The 21,714-nt window shown below is 37.8% G+C and overlaps 1 protein-coding gene across 1 annotated transcript; it reads left to right on the top strand.

Annotated features, from left to right (window-relative positions):
- Positions 1 to 6,357: 6,357 nt before the first annotated feature.
- Positions 6,358 to 15,357, top strand: LOC148425100 (beta-1,3-galactosyltransferase 5). Its single transcript, XM_088413352.1, has 4 exons — positions 6,358 to 6,404; positions 7,984 to 8,004; positions 11,380 to 11,661; positions 13,517 to 15,357. Exon 4 carries the CDS (start codon positions 13,524 to 13,526, stop codon positions 14,700 to 14,702), a length of 1,179 nt encoding a protein of 392 aa, XP_088269478.1. The 5' UTR covers positions 6,358 to 6,404; positions 7,984 to 8,004; positions 11,380 to 11,661; positions 13,517 to 13,523; the 3' UTR covers positions 14,703 to 15,357.
- The last annotated feature ends 6,357 nt before the right edge of the window (positions 15,358 to 21,714 follow it).

The following is a 21,714-nucleotide window of genomic DNA, read 5'->3' as shown; positions in this document are numbered from 1 at the left end:
CACTTCAACCTGTGGGCCTGGAAGGGGGGCTCCTCCCACCTGTGGTCCCTTCTGAAGGTTTCTGATTTTCCCCAAATTGGGGTTTTTGACTTTTTCCTTCCCCTTCTGGGAGCTTTGACAGGGAATGGTGTTGTGTACCGGGGATGGTGTTGTGTACCTTACACTGAAATGGTGTCTCAGTATGACTTCTTTTTTCGAAAGAAGTCTCGACATGATCTCTTTTCATCTGTGAAGAATTTTGAGACTTCGGTGATTCAGGGCTATACAAATAAAATTTGATTGATTCATACATACGAAATTAATTAGTTCAGAAAGTAACGTGAATCTTTCGTCAGTAGAGCTGCTTTTTACATGTAAATAGAATGTCAGAGAAATCTCAGAAAAGAAGACTAGGACAAGCCTAGCTGCTTAAACAGCAAAAAGAGTAACTCAGACCAGCCAAGATTGACTTTTCTATGCCGGGCATAGGGAAAAAAGCTTGGGCAAATGTAACTCGTGGGTCTTCCAACGCTAGTTTTTCACTGCCCAGCCGTCCCCCCCTGGCTTTTATTGAGTAGAAGCATAGCAGACTACAAGACACAACAAAAGAGCCAGCCGGGCGCCACCGGCAGCTGGGCCAAGGTCCCGGCTCACACTTTCGTGCGTCAACAGTTCTATCTAAGGACAGGGTCAAGATGAACTAGGATTGCATAAATGGGTAACAATGAACTAAGCACATAATGATAACAACCTAATATATGATTCCCTTCACAGAGCCTAATAGGTTCCAAGCCCCCCGAAATACAGGAACCTTTTACTCCACAGGAGCAATAATATATTTTTTTAATTGTTTTGCGCAAGTAAATTTACTTGGATTTAGTTTGGGGTGATGCAAAGTGCTTCCTGTGTGACGTCATTGCTAAAGTGCTAACAACGCTAATATTGGACGCGACAGCCCAAAGTGCTATGATACATATGTGGTTTTTTTTTTGTGAATATGTTCAATGTTAGCTGTAACTAATACCAATTTTATGTTTGGTAGTTCTATGGCGTAAATTGTTGATGGAAGTGTGGATGAAACGAGTAAAGATGAAAAGTGTAAGACCACAGTAAACAATGCAAAAAACTGCTGTAACTATTATAAAAATGCATCATAAACTGTAACAAATACAGTAGACATCAGGGATTGTAAAAACACATTACATTAAAGTCATGTCTGCGCGGATGCTGGTGTCTCGTGTCTCATATTATCATGAATTGTATCATGAATTTTCTCTCCTTACTCAAGACAATATTTTTCCGCCGAGGCGTTTCGTAAGCTGAATTTTTTGTGACAAGGGGTTCAATGCTCTGATTTCAGTAAAAGCCGACTTTTGTTGTTGCAGATGTTAGCAGATGTCTTGTTTTGTGATCAAAACATCTGACTGAATTGACTCATTGAATTTCTCTCCATTTATTTCTATTTTTAGAGCTGGTGATTGGGCAGACTGGTTGGCACATCATGCAGAGGTTCCGCTTCATCTCTCGCTCTGACTCTCCTGTGTGAAGTTTGCATGTTCTCCCTGTGCCTGTTTTATGGTGGTTTATGGTCTTTATATTTCTCTTTTTATCTATTTTACTGACTGTTCATCCAAGTCCAGCGCTAAGCTTGTGCTTTGTCCCTTCTTTGGAACAATCTACTCTAAATACTGACCAAACTTTGGCTTCAGCTACGAAGCAAGGCCCCCAAAAAAAGCTGCAGGCGCTACTGAAGAAACACTGACTTGGCTTTACCAAAAACCAGACAACAGAAATGTTTTAACACCAATGAGAAAGAAACAATCAGGTACAACCGACACACGGTTAAGCCGAGAATGGAAGCAGAGCAGAATATGAGTTTTGAGAAGGTGACACCAGTAAGTGTGGAAATTGAAAGTTATTTGTAGCAAGTACACAGTGACACCTTCTGGATAATTGTAGTCTTGTAGTCATATATTTACATATTTTATTTCTTATGTACTGCAGAATCACATTTGAGAGATTTCCTTTTGCCATGATTATGGCCATACAGTATTTCAGTAATGTTACATACATCTCACCCCAATTATGCTTCAACCATGTGGTAAAATGAAATATTACACTTTTTGTATTAGAGATTTCATTATACAGTCATGCAATTCTTGTCCCGTTGTCCAAGCAGCCTCTTAGTTAAACCGTCCAAGGCCTTGATAGCCAATGGGGTCTATGATGCAGCGGACCCTTCACGCTTTCGATTATTATTGTTCATAATCATAACATGTCGATGAATGCCATGAAGATCTCTTTATTACAGAGGTACGAGTAATGTTCCATGGAAGTCCAAAATCAAACTTAAACACATTCCACGTTCATGAGCAATGCTCAAGGAGGGCACATTTTTCTAATGGTTACTATTTCCATTTGGAACAAAACATTTCTACTTTTTTTTTGTACCCCACAGCATCAGCAAGTAAACCAGCCATCCAGCGTGAAATTGATTAAGGCAAATCTAGCCCCAAATTCACAGCAGGTTTATCCTGTGGCGGTACTGGAATTCATCATTTCTCGCTTAACCCATTAGTTCATAAATAATGTGATAATATTCTGAATTCTAAGCTCAGTTTAAAGTTGTATTCACAAATTTGTGTGAAACTATCTTTTAAATAATTGGCAAGTGTTCTGTCGTAACCAGTGTTGATAGTAATGCATTACAAAAGTAATTACTGTAATACATTACTTTTAGCTGTAACATGGTAGTGTAATGCAGTGGAGAAAAATGTTCGCTTTAGTGACTAAACATAGTTGATTCAATTCACTCTTTATCATTCACAGCTACAACACAGATTTATTTGTAGTTGCTGCCTTTTTTAGTCCTGGTTTCAAAAAACAAAACTCACACTGTACACAATCTTGCCAACTAAAAGTTAAAAGTCATGTTTAGAGTTAAATGTTAAGAGATTTTTTTGTTATTTTGATTTTTAAATATGTTTGACATGAAGACATTGCTTGCTGATAAGAGCCTTCTGGGATGCGTTCCCACTGTAGGTGATCACTCTTTCAAAGACCCAATGTCCTGCACTCAAACTTGCCTAACTTAACCCTGTTTTACTTGTAGTGTATGTGACAGATGAAATTTAGCCAAATTTAGGCAATGTTAATGAAACCTTATTCTATAGTTGTAGGGCAGGCGATTATAAATGAGAACTGACATCCATCTACATCACGGGTGTCAAACTCAAGGCCCTGGGGCCAGGTCCGGCTCGCCACATCATTTTATGTGGCCCGCCAAATGCAAATTAATGATTGGCTAAAAACATTTAAGTTGTCTTCAACTTTTACAATTTTTTGTTTCCAATTCCACATTTTTTTTTAAACAATTTTCAGCGGCTTCTGATTACAAAATATTTAAGTCACAGGTGTCAAATTTAAGGCCTGGGGGCTAGGTCCGGCCCACCACACCATTTTGTGTGGCCCACGAAATGGTAATTATGACTAGCTAAAAATGTTCGTTATCTTCAACTTTTTACATTTTTGTTGTTGTTGCTGTTTACCCCTTTTTGAACAGTTTTTAGTGATGCCCGATTTCATATTGTTCAAGACTTGATTTTTTTTTGTCTGCTTGTTTTCAGAGGCGGGCAACTTACATTTTATTGCTGGTCGGACAGTCGTCAGAGCCCCGGCCCCTTTCTGTCATCGCGGTCCATCATTTTTTCAAGCCAGACGAAATTGTAATCGTCAGTCCGTCTGTGTATTTTTGCCCAATCTTCTGTCACCATTAGAGGGTAGCATTTGACCATTTTTTTCTGGACCGTCACTTGTCAGGTCTATGTACTTCTGTCTGCACTCGTACTATTTATTTTTTCTGTTGTTGTACTTACACTTAAAGTTAACACCATGTTTGTCATTCTACAGTTACACTGCCATTGAAAGACAACACAGAAATACAAGCGTGTCATAAGTGTATCCCACATTTGAGGAAATGCAGGGGACGGGAGTGCGATTACCAATTATGTTTCGAGACAAACTTGAAAATGTATTTGACTTTACAGTTATTCCGGCCCTCAGAAAGTATAACTACAATGTGGCCCGCGATAAAGATGACTTTGACACCCCTGCATCAGTTGATTGAAGATGAGAAATGGCATAAAACGTGAGCAAAAAATGAATTCATACGTACATAGGGTGACTGAATAGAAGTTTAATTCAAACATGCTTCAGCTTTAATTTCCATCCTTCTTGGAAAGCCGTTGGAGTGCGAAACAAAAAATATAGTTTCAGGCTGCCTCTGTGCTCACTGAAAAAGGCCTACGCAATACAAACATTTATAGATAAAAATTTTAGGTTAACACTTAACAGCTAGCTGACACATAGAACAATATTGATAAACTCTATCTTATGTAATGTCATATGTTCAGAGGAGAAAAATCCAATGCATGATGCAATCTGATCCAAGGATAAGATTCTGCTAAGGCTGGTAACATACAGTATTTTTCCGATGTTCAAAGACTAATCCAATACAGTATAGTAAGGGGTCTATGACTCAGATCAGCCTGTATATTTCAAAATCCAGGCCGCAGCTATTTTCATCCATCATATGTAAGAGAACATAGTTTGGGCGTGGCAACCCACAAGGTGCCGAAAATGCGGCACATTGTATCTTTTCTTCCCGGCTAAGGCCATGGTTGCATTTTTATAAAGACAGGGGCAAAACCACAAAACCTGCAAGATCCCATCCCGAGGCCGGGGCCTGTGAAAAGATGGAAACATGAATTACGTCACACCTGCCTCTCAAAACAATAATTGAATTAGTAGTGTAGGAAACCAAAACAAGATTTAACCTCAGTTAGCTATATCACATATTATCACACATATATCATATGTATCTATATATATCACATATATATCACATATATATCACATATATATATATCACATATATATCACATATATCATATATCACACATAACCTTTTAAAAATTCAAGACCAGTGATTATCAGAATGTGGCACGAGTGGTCTGCTGACTGGCTCTGACTACATGTGAAGGAAACACTACTGTACTTAAGTACATTTCACTTGTGTTTAGCTTTTGAGTACAATACAATTGCGCTTAATTGAATGGTTATCTTTAACTCCCAGAATCCACCAGTACTTCTCCACGACGCCTATTGACAAACAGATGAAGATTACATTCGCTCTTTAAGCACTCACTGATTCTATTGGTTTATCTTAACTCATTGACTGTAAAAATTGGAATATATATATATATATATATATATATATATATATATATATATATATATATATATATATATATATATATATATATATATATATATATATATATATATAAATATATGTATATTCAGTTGGAATGAACTCATTTCACTGTCAGGCCAGAAAAAAATCTTTGATCTTTGATGTCTATGGTCGTCAATGGCAATGCATGAGAGAAGATACTTTGGTAATGTCGTTCTCATTTATCATGGTTAAAAATGGCTACGACTCTTTCATATAAATTTAGTCTGGGTTGCATACAGTAATTTATTCAGAGTACTAAAATGTATTTATACATTTCAGATATGGTCTATAAAACTTCAAATTTACACCTGCAGACAATTAGAGAATTTAAATCAATTTCATATTTTTGGAATGTGGGAGGAAAAGTTACACCACTGAATATATAATATTAATATAATATATCATTATTACATTTTAATATTATATACATGTATATTTTTATTATTTTAATTTGTTATATTATTATATAATATTAATATGATCTATTCCTGAATATACATATAATACATGGTATTTAATGCAAATTTCTTTTCTCGTTATCTTAACAACATAATATTATCAGGCCATCATCCTTTATTAGTGTAGTATTTTTATTTTTAATGTATGTGCAACACATTTGAATACAATCATAACTGTACTTGTTTGTATTTTGTTTTTTGATATTTAAGCTCCATGTTCATGTTCAAACTGTGCATAACGTGGATACCAATGGATAGCGACGTTAAATACGTATACTTTTTTTGTGACAAAACTCTTCATTCTTTGAGACACACGTAGGCCTACTATGCCATTACAGTATGGGCCCCACTAAATATATTATTTTGATTAATATAGGTCTAATGGAAAATGAATTAATCAGCAAAATGCATGGCTGTTAGATGTTTTTGCTGATCATCATCCTCGATCGGAGTTCTATGTTCTCCTCAGCTGCCAGGGGAATCAGTTGCATCAACCAGCGGCAGTTTGACAGCCGTGCTGACAAGTTTCAAAGGTTCTACCGGAACAAGCTGAGCGTGTCCAAAAACCTGCTGCCTCTGCATGGTGTACAACGACCGCACTCATGCGCACCGACTCTCCAAGAAATGCCGGGAGACACCAACAACCGCTCTTTGTCTCCATGGACATACAGGTGAGTCAGTAAAATGAATGTTTTCCCCAAATCATACTCAAGGGCATAGTCATCATTTTCAGAAGTCAAATTGTTCAGTCGGCCAACTTTTATGAGCAAATGATCATGCTCTCATATTAAACTCTTCCTCTGTATGGCAGTTACTAGCCCCATTACCATGGAGTAAAATAGCTGTCAAAAAGACGTACGCGTGTTTCAACGTTCGAATGAGTACGACTCTCAGGAGACCCGACTTCATGTTTTTGCACGAATCTCCCCTTTGGATACGCGGATCTGATTCTCTTTGCATTCGTGGATCTGGATATGCAAATTAAGATGACGCCAAGCCACCAAGCAAAGTCACCCCATCTGTGAGTCATCCGCAACTCGCATACATAAAGCAGAAAAAAATGGATGAATTGAACTTAACACCAAACAGAAGCTTCAATAGCTCATCAGGCTTCGGTCTTAAGGATAACGTATGCACAAATGTTTTGCGGGCCATTCAGGGCCAATCTTTTGGAAAATGGTGTCATTTTGTGAAGCTTCTGTAATGACTAGTGATCTAGGATGGCAGAACCAAGCACCGCATTTGATTTGGAAAAACCCTTTCTGAAGTGGAATCCTATTATGAAAAAAAGAGAGAATTCAAAATACCTTGCACTCGCAAGTTTTCAATTCGGAAATTCCACACAATTTAGAGTCGTACTCATACGAATTGTTAAACACGCATGTCTTTTTGACCCCAATCTTACGCCATACATTGTCACAAGTAAAAGGGCTCTACATTAACTTTTGCACTGGTAGCATTGTCTGGTGCAATCAAGTTTTACAGGTAGTCACACACATTTTTTCAGGGAAAAACAGAATAACCATAATTACTTATGTATAGTCATCCTAGTTAGCATACTGTAGTTTCTTATGATGTAAAGATTGACAGTGGCTCAAGTTATGACATTGGCAAAATATGAACTGGAGTTGCCAACAAAGCAAAAGACGTATCAAGAGAGCACACACAGTAACACTCCTTCCTCCTATTAAATCGGTCCCCTCAGGAAACCACTATTCAAAACAACAGTTCTGCCACGGCTGAATTATGTACCAAAATGGTAATTTTCTGGCCTTGTGCTCCCAAACTCACATTTTCCCTGCTTTGCCGTTTACAACACCAAAACTTTGTAACTAATAAATGAAACCTTGCTGTTTACTTTGCCAAAATCTGTACAAAATGTCAGACGGATGGCGTGACAGAGAGTTGTCACACGCAGGTACACACACCAGCCTCGCAGACTACAGTAATCATAGGGGTTATGCTGCTGAACACCCCCACATCAGTTGAAAGTGGGGGCCCCACGTGTACCCCCCCCCCCCATTAAAGGTAAAGGCATGCATGAGAGTCTAGTGTTGCTGAATTTAACTGACCTGCACAGAGTCCTCACTTCCACCCGATTTAACAATTTTGGGTTGTTAACGCTCTAGTCACGAGAGCACAGTGGGCAGCACGAAGGAAGAGTGGTTACTTAGTGGTTATGTAGACATTTCAAGACAGCTTTTATAAATTTTGACGTAACAATCCATGTTGTATTCTTTGACCTTTCAGACTTCACCGCGATGACTGCAGGTACCTGCACAAGATTGTAGTTGCAGAGTGCCTTTGTCAAGGCTGCGTTGTCAACCAGCGAGAAGAGCTGAGCTACAATTCTGTGCCTGTTTTTGCGCCGCTGTTGATTCTGAGGAAAGTTCAGTGTCCATCTGATCCAAACAAATACATGATCAGAAAAGACCTCATCAAAATCCCAGTGGCTTGTACATGTGTTGTTCCCAAGTACACTGCATAATAACTTTGTATTCAAATGTCCTTTCAACCAAATTGTGGTTAGAAAACAAACTACTTGCTATGGCTCACAATGAAATTACAAAATGTGTTGTGTTGTTGAAAAATGTGTCAGCTCTATAATGGCAACTTTTTTAAGGTTTGCGTTTGGTCGCTATTGTATCAAATTACAGTAAATACACGGCAAAACTGGTGAGATGAGACAGATATTAAAAGGCCTTTTATCATGCTTTTTTGAAATGTTCTACAGTTAACTGTAAAAAATTAGAACACCTTTGGTACAATGCAGATTCAAATTGGTTTGAAGTTCTGAGTTTATTTTAGTGGCTTTAGGTGACTGCAGGCCCCTTCCATGACATCATCCTACTGGGAGCGACAAACACTTTTTGACATCTGAAATGAAGATATATATATATATATATATATATATATATATATATATATATATATATATATATATATATATATATATATATATATATATATATATATATATATATATATATATATATATGTATGTAACACACACACAGAGAGTGGGCCCCCATGTTGTTACGAGATTAATCTGTTCCGCGGTTGGGCTCGTAAGGCGAATTCACTGTATGGCGGGCAAATTGTACATACATATTAAAAATTGGAACCAAAATAGTATAGTAAGTGCTACGTATATTTAATATACATGTATAAAATCAAAAAACATCCTAAATAAAAAATATAGAAAGGATTTATTTACCTTTGAGTGGCGCTCGTTATGCCCATATACCCTAATAAGGGTTATCTCCAGCATTGTTTCCATATAAATCACCTTCTTAATTCTCTTTTTTTATCATCACTTGCAATCTTGGAACCCATGGCTAACCCATTCAACTTTGAATTAAGCAGTAAAATGCACTATAAATACAGCCGCCACTGGGGGACGCCAGAGACGCTGTCCACTCCTGCCTCCCTGCATTTTGGATCCACCTTCCCACATCCGTCGTCAACATGCCACACCGACATGACACTTGGTGAACTTCATAAAACTTTGTGGACAAATACTTTAAAACTATGATTTATTATTTTAGGTTCAGGATCGCAGTATCTCGTATAATGATACGTTTCAATTGCTGATGCGGGTTTATTGATGTTTAAATGCTCCGGAAAATAGCCTGCGTAGCCCAAAAATGTGTACGTGTGCTTCTGAGGGGACTGAATCACTGACGGCCTAGGTGTGAAACGCACAGACCGCCACTGATATATTCATATATTTATACATTAAAAAAATGCATTGGTTCACAGTACATATCAAACATAAACATCCATCCATTTTCTATAGCCGCTTATTCCCACAGGGGTCGCAGGCTTGCTGGCGCCTATCTCAGCTGGCTTCGGGCAGTAGGCGGGGGACGCCCTGAACTGGTTGCCAGCCAATCGCAGGGCACACAGAGTCGAACGACCAATCACGCACCCAATCACACCTGAGGACAATTTAGTATGTCCAATTCACCTGCCATGCACGTTTTTGGGGAGTGGGAACAAGCAGGAGTGCCCGGAGAGAACCCACGCGGGCTTGGGGAGAACATGCAAACTCCACACAGGAAGGCTGGAGCCAGGTGAATTTGAACCGGGACCTTTGAACTGTGAGGCGGACTGCGCCACCGAGCCGCCCATCAAACATAAACAGTTAAAGATAAAGTATTAATCGTTAAAGTAATGTAATAAATACTTTTGATAGAGAACAGTGTTGTTGATCACCCTTTTTAGCCAGTGCATCAAAATCTAGAGGTAATCCTGTTGTGGCAATTCTCAGAACACTCCAAGCCAATCTGTGTCATTCAGCTCTGGAAAATTGTCATTATTTTCAAGTAGCTCCAAAAATGGAATAATCCCCCGTTTGAGCTCCCAGACATGTTGACATACTTTTCCTAAACATAACCAGTAGTTGGTACATTAACTACGTGTGATCAGCATTAGTTTCTTTGAGAAAAAGCATAAACTGGTGATGGCAAAGTTCCCTCTTTTGATTAAAGTTAACAGGTTTTGCAAGGTGGTCAACCTTCAACACTGTTTTACGCAGTGCTTCGTAGTGAATTATGCAGTGTAGGAACAATACCTCTTGAGCATCCCAACATTTTTCCTGTCAGATTTGCTGACTGGTAACGTTGCCGAGCGTACTCCAAGGGAACTTGTGTCTCTGCATGACCTTTGATATGCTGGTAAATAAGTCCTCTCCCATTGTTTTTTCTTTCAGGGATTCCATATCCAAAAAGTCCTCCATTATCTCGAAATGAGCAGTGTCCTTAATATCCGTCATTGCTTTTGTCCAGTGCCAAAGAATAAAATGAAAATGATGCCGCTTTATTTTTTAGTTTGCTAGTCAAGTGTTTGTCAATTACTTCAACACGGCAAGTCACTGACCTGCATGATAAGTTACCTGCATGATGTGTGTTTTTTTTTTTTAATTTATTATTTTTGAATTTATCGAGGGGCAAAAGGAAACACTCCCTCTCTCTCCCTCTCTCTGTTCCTCTCTCTTCCCACTAACCCTAAACAAAAGAAACGTTTTCTGCACAATGTACTACAAAGTCTGCCAGGATATGTTAACCGTTAACTTACGGGCACAACTGTGTAACCTACTGCTTCCCAACCTTTATTTATCCTGGGCACCAATTTTACAAAAGTAAAATCTCACGGGATGCTACAAAACAAAAGGAAAAGTATGAACGATAAAATAATGACAAACAACAAATACTAATGATTAACATTTTGTCAGACACATTGAAAAAAAAACGGATAACATGTGTCTGGTTAGGTTAATAAAAATAAACGTGTTTGTGCTGTACAATGGGATAGAAAGGTTAGCATATAATAACATTTGAACTTTTGCTTAAGCACAAGAGGTTACTTTGACTTGCACATGTACACTTGGCTTCTGTATATATAGTATGAATAGTTGGGTCCCACGCATGCATATCATATGGTCAAATGCAACACTGTGAGAAACACAGCTGCGTATCATTTTTAGGCAAAATACCGTGAAATGGCTCCCATTTAAAAAAAAATACTGAAGCTTGGCTTAGGTTTAACCCGTGATTGCAAATGTTCATGTGGAAACAGAAAAACCGGAAAAGTAACAGTTCAACCAAAGAAAGTGGACTTGAAAATGTTTTTTTTTTTTGTCAGGAAACAATGCAAATGCAGCAAGAAGGGGTGGAGCAAACAAAGGTGTGGCTTCACAGCCATACAGAGGTTACCACCTGGAGAGCCCCACAGACAGAAGGACTACATTTGGATTCTTAGGTTGATACATGTAAATATCAGTAGCCTCGCTGAAAAATTTTAAACCATCACATTCTTCCTTTCCGTGCTTTGTGTTCTCCTGCCCTTTTAAAATGGATAAAGACACCTTCATTGTAAGGAGAACAGAAACATGCTAGAGAGAAACTTTACTCCAAGTGGAAAAAGGTGCGTCTGAATGTTATTGTTGCAATTTTATTGTACATTGAGTTTTTGTATTTATAAACCTTGAAAATGAAAGAGAAAAAACATAGGATTGTATTTATGAACCTTGTAAATGAATGAAAAAAAGAAACAATCTGATGTATGATTAACAAAAGAAATAAATGCAATACATACTTTTAATAGTACTTTTATAATTTTATTGGATATGCTCATCAGTCGTCACATACTGGGAGTCCATAAAGTCTCTTTAAAATTGTAAGAATTTTTTACAAATACAAAGACAGTTGATAAAATTTCCTAATCAGGTTAGTTTGACTGTAATCAATGCTTTTAAAATTGCATTTAACACACCTTTAAATGGGCCCAAGTTGCATGAAGCGCATCAAGACGGTACAGTGCAACCTCTACTTACGAACGCCTTAACACCTTAAATCACCTTACAAAGCGCCTCCAGCGGAAAAATATTGATTCCAGTAATGAGAGAAAATTCAAGATATGAAAGGCGACATTGTTGGCGTATAATGAGACAAGAGACACCGGTGCTCGCGCCAACATGACTGTAATGTAATATGTTATCAGAACCCATGATGTCTACTGTATTTCTTAAAGTTTGTGATGCATTGTTATCATTTATTAATATGCCGCCTTGCACACAAACGAGACAACAGTTTTTTGAATTGATGTTCGATGTGGTCTTCCACTTTTCAACTTTACTCGTTTCATTCACGCTTCCCACCAGCAATTTGCACATATTCACATAAAAACTCATACGGAAGATACCTCTTTGGGGTGTCAAGTCTGACATTAGCATTGTTAGCACATTGTTAACGCTTCACATGACCCCAAACTAAACTTACATAAGTAAAACTACATGCTCAAAATAATAATTAAAAAAAAATATATATATTATTGCTTCTGTGGACATTTAAATGATTCCTGGATCGCTGGAAAAGTAAAATAAAAATGTACAAATTAAATGTCCAAAAATGTTTGCCCTCTCTGCACTCATCACCAACACACCAGCACCATCTGAAGGCAAACAAATGAACTGCATTCATATTGATGTGTTAATTTAATGTGATTAATTTAAACTTTAAATCACCTGGATGTACCTCAACTTAACCTCACATCAAACAGCAATATGCTAGGGTTCAATTAAAAAAAGCTCCTAAACCCTTTAAAGGGTTTAGGAGCTTTTTTTTTTTTAAATTATTCTTTGCGTGATATATTTTGATTATTATACACTGATGTAACTAATACATATTTGTCACCATTTTTGATGCATTTTTATAATTTCATAATATTCATTTACAGGATTTAGAAGCATTTTGGGGGCTTGGAACGCATTAGGCTATTTACATGTAAAAAGCGTCTCAACTCATGAAAGATTCACATTACGAAATTACTTCCGGAACAAATGAATATCGTAAGTAAATGTGCCACCGTATTTGAGCCTCGTCATTCTTTTGTTTAAAGTCAGTAATGTCCTGTATCTTGTTTGATATATAATTTCTTCACCATGACATGCTTTCAGTTGTAAAGAGACTTTATGGACACCCTGTATGTATTTCATGGCCGTTTCACATCAACACAAAACCTCGTCTTCGTTTGTAGCAAGGTTTTTATCACAGGCTGTTGTAACTATAAACCATCACCATGACCATTGTCCTTGTATTTCAACAGATTTTTCAAGCGCTATACTATTGCTTAATTTTTTTGTTAAAACGTGTTAGGGTGGAGCAAAGAATGCTTGTAATATCTGAAAGGGGAAAAAATGATTTTGAGAATCGTTATACTGTAAGTTTGATACTTGTGGTTTGTAGTCATTTATTTTCAATTTGTCTCTCTCATCCCTCAGCTGAGAAATGTTGGATGACAAGCAACACAGGAGATGGTGCAGTGCTCCACGACACCACTGCCTTTTCTTCACATTGGCACTGGTAGTAGTTTTGTTTTATTACAGCTTGATCATAGAGGACAGTGCAGGTGACTGGAGACCTGAATGGTGGATGAAATATGATGCAGCAAAATGGTGGACGACGCTGAAAAGCCTAAACGTTGGCAACAATCGTCTCATGGGAGTTGATTTCAATTCTCCACATGCCACAGTTTTGGGAACTAAGGCAGGGGACACCAAATCCGCAGGAATAAATGAAAGCAGTCACATCAATCAGCAGGTTTTAGAAAATCAGATGGTCGCCTCACGCCGAAGCCCGTACCTTGTCGCTTACCCCTCTGAGTATCACTTCATTTTGAATGAGCCAACCAAATGCGAAGAGCAGAAACCTTTTGTGGTCCTAATGGTTCCCGTGGCGCCCGACAACAGACGTGATCGAGACCTTATCCGCAGCACCTGGGGAGGGCAAAGCCTGGTGTTGGAGAAGGCGGTTAATGTCTTCTTTCTGCTGGGACTGCATAGTGGGGATCTTGTCGAGGAGCTCGAAGAACAGTTGCAGCAAGAGAGCGAGGCTCATCGAGACCTAATCCAAAGCAATTTTCTGGACTGCTACAATAACTTGACCATCAAGACCATGGTGATGCTCGAGTGGCTCAGCTCCTACTGCTCCGCTGCCCCTTATGCCATGAAGATTGATTCTGACACATATCTCAATGTGCCAAATCTCATTACCATGTTGTTAAACGCAGAAAAAACCAACTACATGACTGGACTTGTGGTCAGAGAAGCGGCAGTCCTTAGAGACCCCACCTCCAAGTGGTATCTCCCAACGGACGTTTACCCGAAACCTTTGTACCCGCCATACGCACTGGGCCTGGGTTACGTTCTCTCTATGGACCTGCCTAAAAAGCTTGTGCGCGCTTCCAGATATGTCCAAGCCATTTACATTGAAGACGTGCACTTGGGGTTGTGTATGGATTACCTGGGCATCCCTCTCACCGACCCCCCGGATTGGAATTTCTTCCACGTCGTTCCTGTGCCATACAACCGTTGTGTTTATTCCAAACTTATTGCCACCACCTTAGATGAACATACTAATCTCATGTGGATTTGGAAAGCTCCACGGCAAGAAGGGAAGTCCTGCTGATCTGTACCATGATTACATATTACAGGATATGCAATGATTTCTGTTTCTTAGCGTTCTGATTTCTCAACATGTTTACATTAGGCGTTGAGATTTACTAACGCCGAATGGTGTCGTTTTGTCTCATCCAGGGTGATCATCTTAATGAGCTTTGCAACCTGATCGTCGTCTTCTTTATCCGCGAGAGAACTAGTTTGCATACTGTACATACTGAATTATTAATCTCAGCAATGGTACTAATTACACTGATTGCACTATTGTAGTATAATTAAATGAGGGCTGTCACGACTGAATCTTTGTCAAATGCATTATCCTATGAATTATACCATTGAATAATCAAGTAATGGCCCCTTCCCCGTTATATTTTTTATCATCTACAAAGGTTGAGCTGAGTTGATTTTTTTTTTGTTTTATAATCTACTACTGAGGTTGAACGCAAGTTTATATGTGTATATAAATATGTATATAGGTGAATATAACTTTTCATTTTGTGTTATCATCTATATATTGAAATTTTTGGATGCCAACAATATTTATCAAGGCTATCATTTAGTTCACTCATACACAATGTTATATGTTCATTACACATGTATTAGTGTCCAAAAAGTCACCGAAAGACAAAGTGTCAATAATATTCAATAAACTTGAATAAACTTGAGAGTAGGCATTGAATGATATCAAGTTCTGACTGTGTGATAACCTTGAGCAAAAATATCATGCCATCGCTGTATCATGGTATTCAAATTACAGCGACAATACATATTTTAAAATCTTTTTGGGTAAATTGCCATTTTTCTTTGTTGCTAAAAATCCATGTTCCTACATTATCAATAACAAACATTTACCATGCTAAATAAAAAAAATAATAAGATTGAAACAAACCTTTAGTGTGCAACATGGGTTTTGCTCACCAACAAACGTACAGTATATACAAATTCTTTCTGATTGACCACATGCAATTTTAACTGAAATATGGGCACTTAGTATAAAATAACAGCAATATTTTAAAAAATGATCTAATCAATCATTCAACTACTATGTGTATCAATTAATAGTACAATGTGGATTCCGCCATTTTACATTTGGAATGGGGCTTTTTACACTTGATGTCGACTCGGTTTATGTTTATATTCCAAAGCCGTCTGGCGTTTTCAAAAATAAACATTGGTCACTGCTTTGCATCAGGTGGCGTTCTCACAAGACGCAAAAAATGCCCTTCAAAGCGCATACGGCGTAACTCAAAACAAACGTGGATTAGCATCGATCGACCTCATTCGCTTGCCATTTCGCTCACTGGCTACTGTCCTCACTCTACTGTACTAGCTCGTAACTCGCTTACAATGTCGCTTGCTCGTTTTGAAAGCCAAACATCACGCAGACAGCAGACATAGTTTGTTTGGATGGGGTAAAAGTTCCATTCGTTTGCCTTGACTGCCTTGACTGCTCAAGTCCTACCTTGTGCGATATCACATCAAAAGCTACATGAAAGTAGCAGATGATAACATCACTTATCCACTTCACCCGCGGTAGTTAGCTGCAGTACTTACAAACCACTAAAATGAAGATGTGATTGGCTGCCCCAGCAGAGAACGTGTGATAAACAACGAGAACTACACTCTGCAGCTGCACATGAAGGCAGACGACACGGGAGGGAAAAACAAATGACCTGTTGTGACAGACTTGGAAGGTTTTAAATAACTGTGACTTCTAAAACTGTGATTTATTGTCAATGCGGTTATAAATCCATGCTCCGTTAGCTACTGTGATGTCAATCACCTGTTCTTCTTTTTGGAAGTTCTTTCCTTTACTTTGGGAAGCTCAGTATGCTAATACAGTGGGCCACTGGTTTACCAGGTTAATCCGTTCCATGGTTGGGATCGTAACGCGAATTCGCCGTATGGCGGGTAATCCAAACCTATGCTAATTAGCTAATGCGTGTAAAATCCCAGGTAAAAACATAAAAATTGTATATACATATTAATAATTGAGATCAAAATAGTGTTCTAATTGATATATATATATATATATATATATATATATATATATATATATATATATATATATATATATATATATATATATATATATATATATATATATATATATATATATCCAATTAAATAACATTAGAAATAAAAACAAAATATATAAAGGATTTTTTTTACCTTTGAGTTGCTTGTTATGAACCATATTCCCTAGTAAGGGTAGCCTAGACTAGGCTAGCTTTGTATTTCTCGATTATCTCCAGGTTCGTTTCCATATAAATCATCTTCTGACTTCTCCCTTTAACATCACTAGCAATCTTGGGATGCATGGCTAACCAATTAATGTTTGAATTAAGCACTACAATTCAGAGTAAATAGCATGATGAAAGCACTCTCAAATAAGTTCAAGTCTTTAGGCAGCCATCTTTGTGATCCCGTGCGGCGACCAATAGGAGACCAGCATCTTTATGACCCAGTGACGCCGACCAATAGCAGACCAGTATCTTAGGGAGTCATGACGCTGACCAACAGCAGACCAGTATTGTAGTGACATAAGCGGTGACGCAAGTATAGACGTATGAGCGCACATGTTGGATGTGTCGCGCACACTGACCAAAAACATCACGGACCATGTTGTAAGGTGAAAAAAAACTATAAGGTAGGGACGTCGTAAACCATGGGTCTACTATATTGTTATTAAGGGAATCCCGCTAATTACTAACTCAGCAAGTGTCACACAATAGCCATTCAGCCACTCAGTGGAACACCAAGACAACCAATGGAGCCATATATCAAGACAGTCATTGCATACATTATTTTAATTTGCCTTTAATTTAGTCTCTTTTTTAATTTGGAAATCATCCCAAATTTGTGATGTACCCTGAGTCTTGGTGGAGTGTTTGTCCCTTGCCACTATTGCCACTACTACATCTGCGAGGAAGGTCTATATAGAAAACAGTGCCGCAAACATGGTTCCAGTCGAGCTTGGAGACGGATATATTCAGTAGATCTATTTTTATAATCGACTGACCCGACTTGGTCGACCTTTCTCCGGTTCTTAATTAAACTATATCTATTTGTATTTCATCGCTATCACTTCTTGTCACAAATTAGGCAAAGAAGTGTTTATGTGTTTACAACAGTAACACCTGATAACTCTGGAATGACCTTTGGACAAATATCAGATATTATCTCATGATGGCAAGCAGAATTTACTTGTTTCAGAATTAATCTTGTCTCGTCCATAGTGTAGCAAATGACTCATTTCTATCCTTTTCATCTGTGTGAGTGAAAATACCTTGGATGAAAATGCGTTTGCTGCTTTGTGTGGTGTAGCAACACTCAAACAGCCTGTGTGCACATGGCACCAAACAAACAAACAAAACTTCCGCCAGTGATTTTAAAGATGTGTTTCACTTTGTCTCCAACTTCATCTACTTGTAGGTGTGACAGGCAAAACACATCTTGCCATCCACCACCGAAAAGCAGGAAAATAAGTTCATGTTAATGCACAAAAAGTGCCTGATCGTCCCTCTTGCTAAAAGTGAAGCCAGGGTGAGAATCCGAAAACCCCCACCCCAAAATTGTTCACATTTCTTTGAGTAAACGAGCAGTTCTTCTGTTATCTGATGGAATCGTCTGCATGTTGCTACAAGATCCCGCATGGTTTGTTTGCATTAGACATACAGTTAGGCGGGTGGAGTTCAGAAATGAAGAGAAGCAACCTTTCATTTTGCACACAATACAGGATAATAAAGGGCACAATGTTCGTGTTTGGACATGTTTAAAAGTTATTTACTACAGTTGATTGTTTTTCCAGTTTCCCTGGCTTTTACCCCAAAAGATGCAACTCCTTGGATATGGACTTTTCACACAATTCACCATTTTGTTGCATCTTGTTGTATCCATCACCTCAATCTCCAGTACTGACAGTACTGACAGAGTACTCTACAGTACTCACCTCACACTGTTAATGCTGCAATAAAACAAAACTGCTGCTAGTGCCAATATGAAGACAAGAGAGTGAGGCTGCGTAACCATCACTTATGTTGCCTATCATCCAACATTCACTGACTGTGGGATGAGACAACAAGTTGATTCCTATACTATACAGCCACTATAAACTGTGCCAGAAGGCTTGATGCACCCGCATACCATTAACACTACCAGCAGGGGTAGAGAACGCCAGTTCATCTTGCCTTTTTGTTTTCGATTCTACCTGTGCAATCACACCTGATTGAAATACTGTAGTTCTCTGTGTTTTTTGCCCTCATTTTCAACCTCCATATTGAGGGAGGGTCAACTTATTCCCGCATAACTCAAAACAGACCATTTTTTTTCACATACAGTATCTGTATTTGAATAACATTAATTTGAATGTGAAATAAGTGCGATCATGTCATTTACAAGGCTTAAAATGATAATCTAATTCCATATAGTATGCATCCGTTTTAGCGTGTTTGCACTTTCAAATGCACTTTCGTCAAGCGCCGCCTTATTGCCTCTTTGTTGTAAACAACAAGACTGATTGGAAAATTTTTCCAGCGGACTTTAACCCATTACGAAAAAAAAGAGACATCTTTTCAGCCCTTCACAAACAGTGAAGGGCCACCTTCCACGCTCTGATCTCACAACAGTCGTCACATGGGTAAAGAACATCCCAAGTAAAATGATCAGAAAATCATCTCCGAAGACCTCCATTTTAACAGGTCAGAAGATGATGACGCGTAAAAGAGAAATGAGGATGTTTGTGCAAATGACGAGCAGGAAGGAGTGGGTGTCCAGGATTTAAATGGGAGGAGCTATTTGGTGTGTCAGATAGTGATGATGACTTTGAGAGCTTTTAAATGAATTCATATTCAACTGTGTCAAAGAATAAAGCATCGAAATTTAAAATCTTTTTATTGTTGCAACATTAGTTTCAGCATTTTCGTCTATGCACACATTGCCTCGCATTTCTGCTCCCCCCATAACCGTAACAGTATGTTATTCGATATACGATGAAGAAATGCATCTAAAAGTACTGTACTTTTGGCATTTTAAAAACACACATGTGTTTTAATTGGACAGCCATGATATGTGTAACCACTAAATTCAAAGGTAGATTTATAATCCTGTTTTTGTGAAATTCAACCAAATTTAAGTAAAAAAGTGGGCTCGACTTGTACTCAGTGAAATTCGGCAATGAGCTCAATGGAAGCCTGATAAAAATCCAGCTCATTTGAGTCAGGTGTGATGGGAGTGGGGGAGAGATTGAAAACAAGTAGAATATAGATCTTGAGGAACTGGAATTTTCTACCCCTGCACTAAACCAAATAGTAGCTTTGTCAACGTCCAGTTGGTGTATAAGCCGCACTGGACTATAAGCCGCAGGTAATAACATCAGATCTTTACGCAAAAAGATTGTATATGAAGTTTATAATTTTTTTTAGTTATTTATTTTTTTTGTTATTGTTTGCCAACAGCAACATCCTCTCTTTAACAGACTGAAGATGCCTGCATGTTTAGTCCCAACATATTCATAGAAAATGGATGGATGGATGGATATCTTTTAGTTGAATAGCAGTTCAAAATGGAAATCCATACTTTGATAGCTTCTTCTTTTGTCTCCCTTTGTTTGATAGTTTATTTTAGTGAACATAATAACATATTCTACAAAATTCATATACCATCATAAATACATAAATAAAATCACATATACTGTGTACTGTGTATAAAATGTACACATTACAAATTTACCCCAAATTTTATACATTTTCTTATTAGATTTAGACATATATATTGTTTTAACAATATATTGTTTTTAATTATTTTTTAGCACAGCCTATTCTATTTGATAGTTGTTCCATAAATTGACACCTCGAACTGATACACACATTTGCTTGCCGGTGGTAGGACCCAGATGCGATCTTTTCAAATCTGACCTAGGCCACACTTGGGTATGTGGTCCTGAACCTGACCCATACTTGATTTTTTTTCATGTGACTTCAGGCTGAACAGCCTGGTCGCATGCTCCAATATGCACAGTCATTGCTGCCACTGTTCCACAAAATACCATGGCCAAAAACCTCAACCTTTTCCTGCTCAACTTCCCACTTCAATTTAACTGATTTAAAATATTCTGGATACTGCATGATAGTCATTTGAATGTCGCCAGGTACTGCTGTAAACACTAATGTTAAGCGTGCTTGCCATTAATACTCTAGTACACAAACAGATCACATACAGGTTGCATTTACTTGGAAATATAAAATACCTCACACACACAAAAAATTTTTTTTGTCTTTGTCCACCGGTGTCACCTATCACTGTTGGCAATGGTTTGGCACCTAATCTAGTTACATTTTCCAAATTTTTAAATTATCATATATTTGGGAACGTGGAAGTGTAAACGGGTTGACTTTCGCTTTGATTGATAGTGAGCCAGGAATGCAAGGTTGACCTTTTTAATTTGCCTTCAAAAGGCATTATTTAGTCAATTAAGCTCACCAAAACTTTGCTTTTTATATATAGTGTATGTTACAGATGACATGAGGTCAAATGTTAACTTTTTTAAATGAATTGAAATGACTATTTGAAGCATAATAATGGTCCCTAGTAGACGTGCTTGCTAATCAAATTCTTGTACCAATGGAACATTGAACATTCATGTTGTTTTGGTATGCATGCTTCAGACATGATTGCTTATTGCAGTTTAGTGCTGAGGGGATTAATTTATTTGGACTTTTAAGTACATCTACTTAATTAGAGTGATTTAAGTGAAAAATTAAGTTAAAGAGATTATTGTTTTATGATATTTTATTACAGAGGTTTAATTATTATCATTATAATCATTATTATTATTATTATTATTATTATTATTATGTTTTTAGTCAGATAACGTCGCGTGGATGTCATTGTATTAAATTAATTTGAAAACAAGATGGGACGGTTCCTTTGAATCAGTTAGAATCAGAATCAGTTAATTGAACAAATTGAAATATTCATCACCTTAACATATTTTAATTGCACTGACTCACCTTCTTTCTGGG

This window comes from Hippichthys cyanospilos, chromosome 4, assembly GCF_059441005.1.
Source record: "Hippichthys cyanospilos isolate Australia breed blue-spotted pipefish chromosome 4, RoL_Hcya_1.0, whole genome shotgun sequence".
In the NCBI taxonomy this organism is placed as follows: domain Eukaryota; kingdom Metazoa; phylum Chordata; class Actinopteri; order Syngnathiformes; family Syngnathidae; genus Hippichthys; species Hippichthys cyanospilos.
This window is presented reverse-complemented; position numbering and strand designations above follow the sequence as displayed.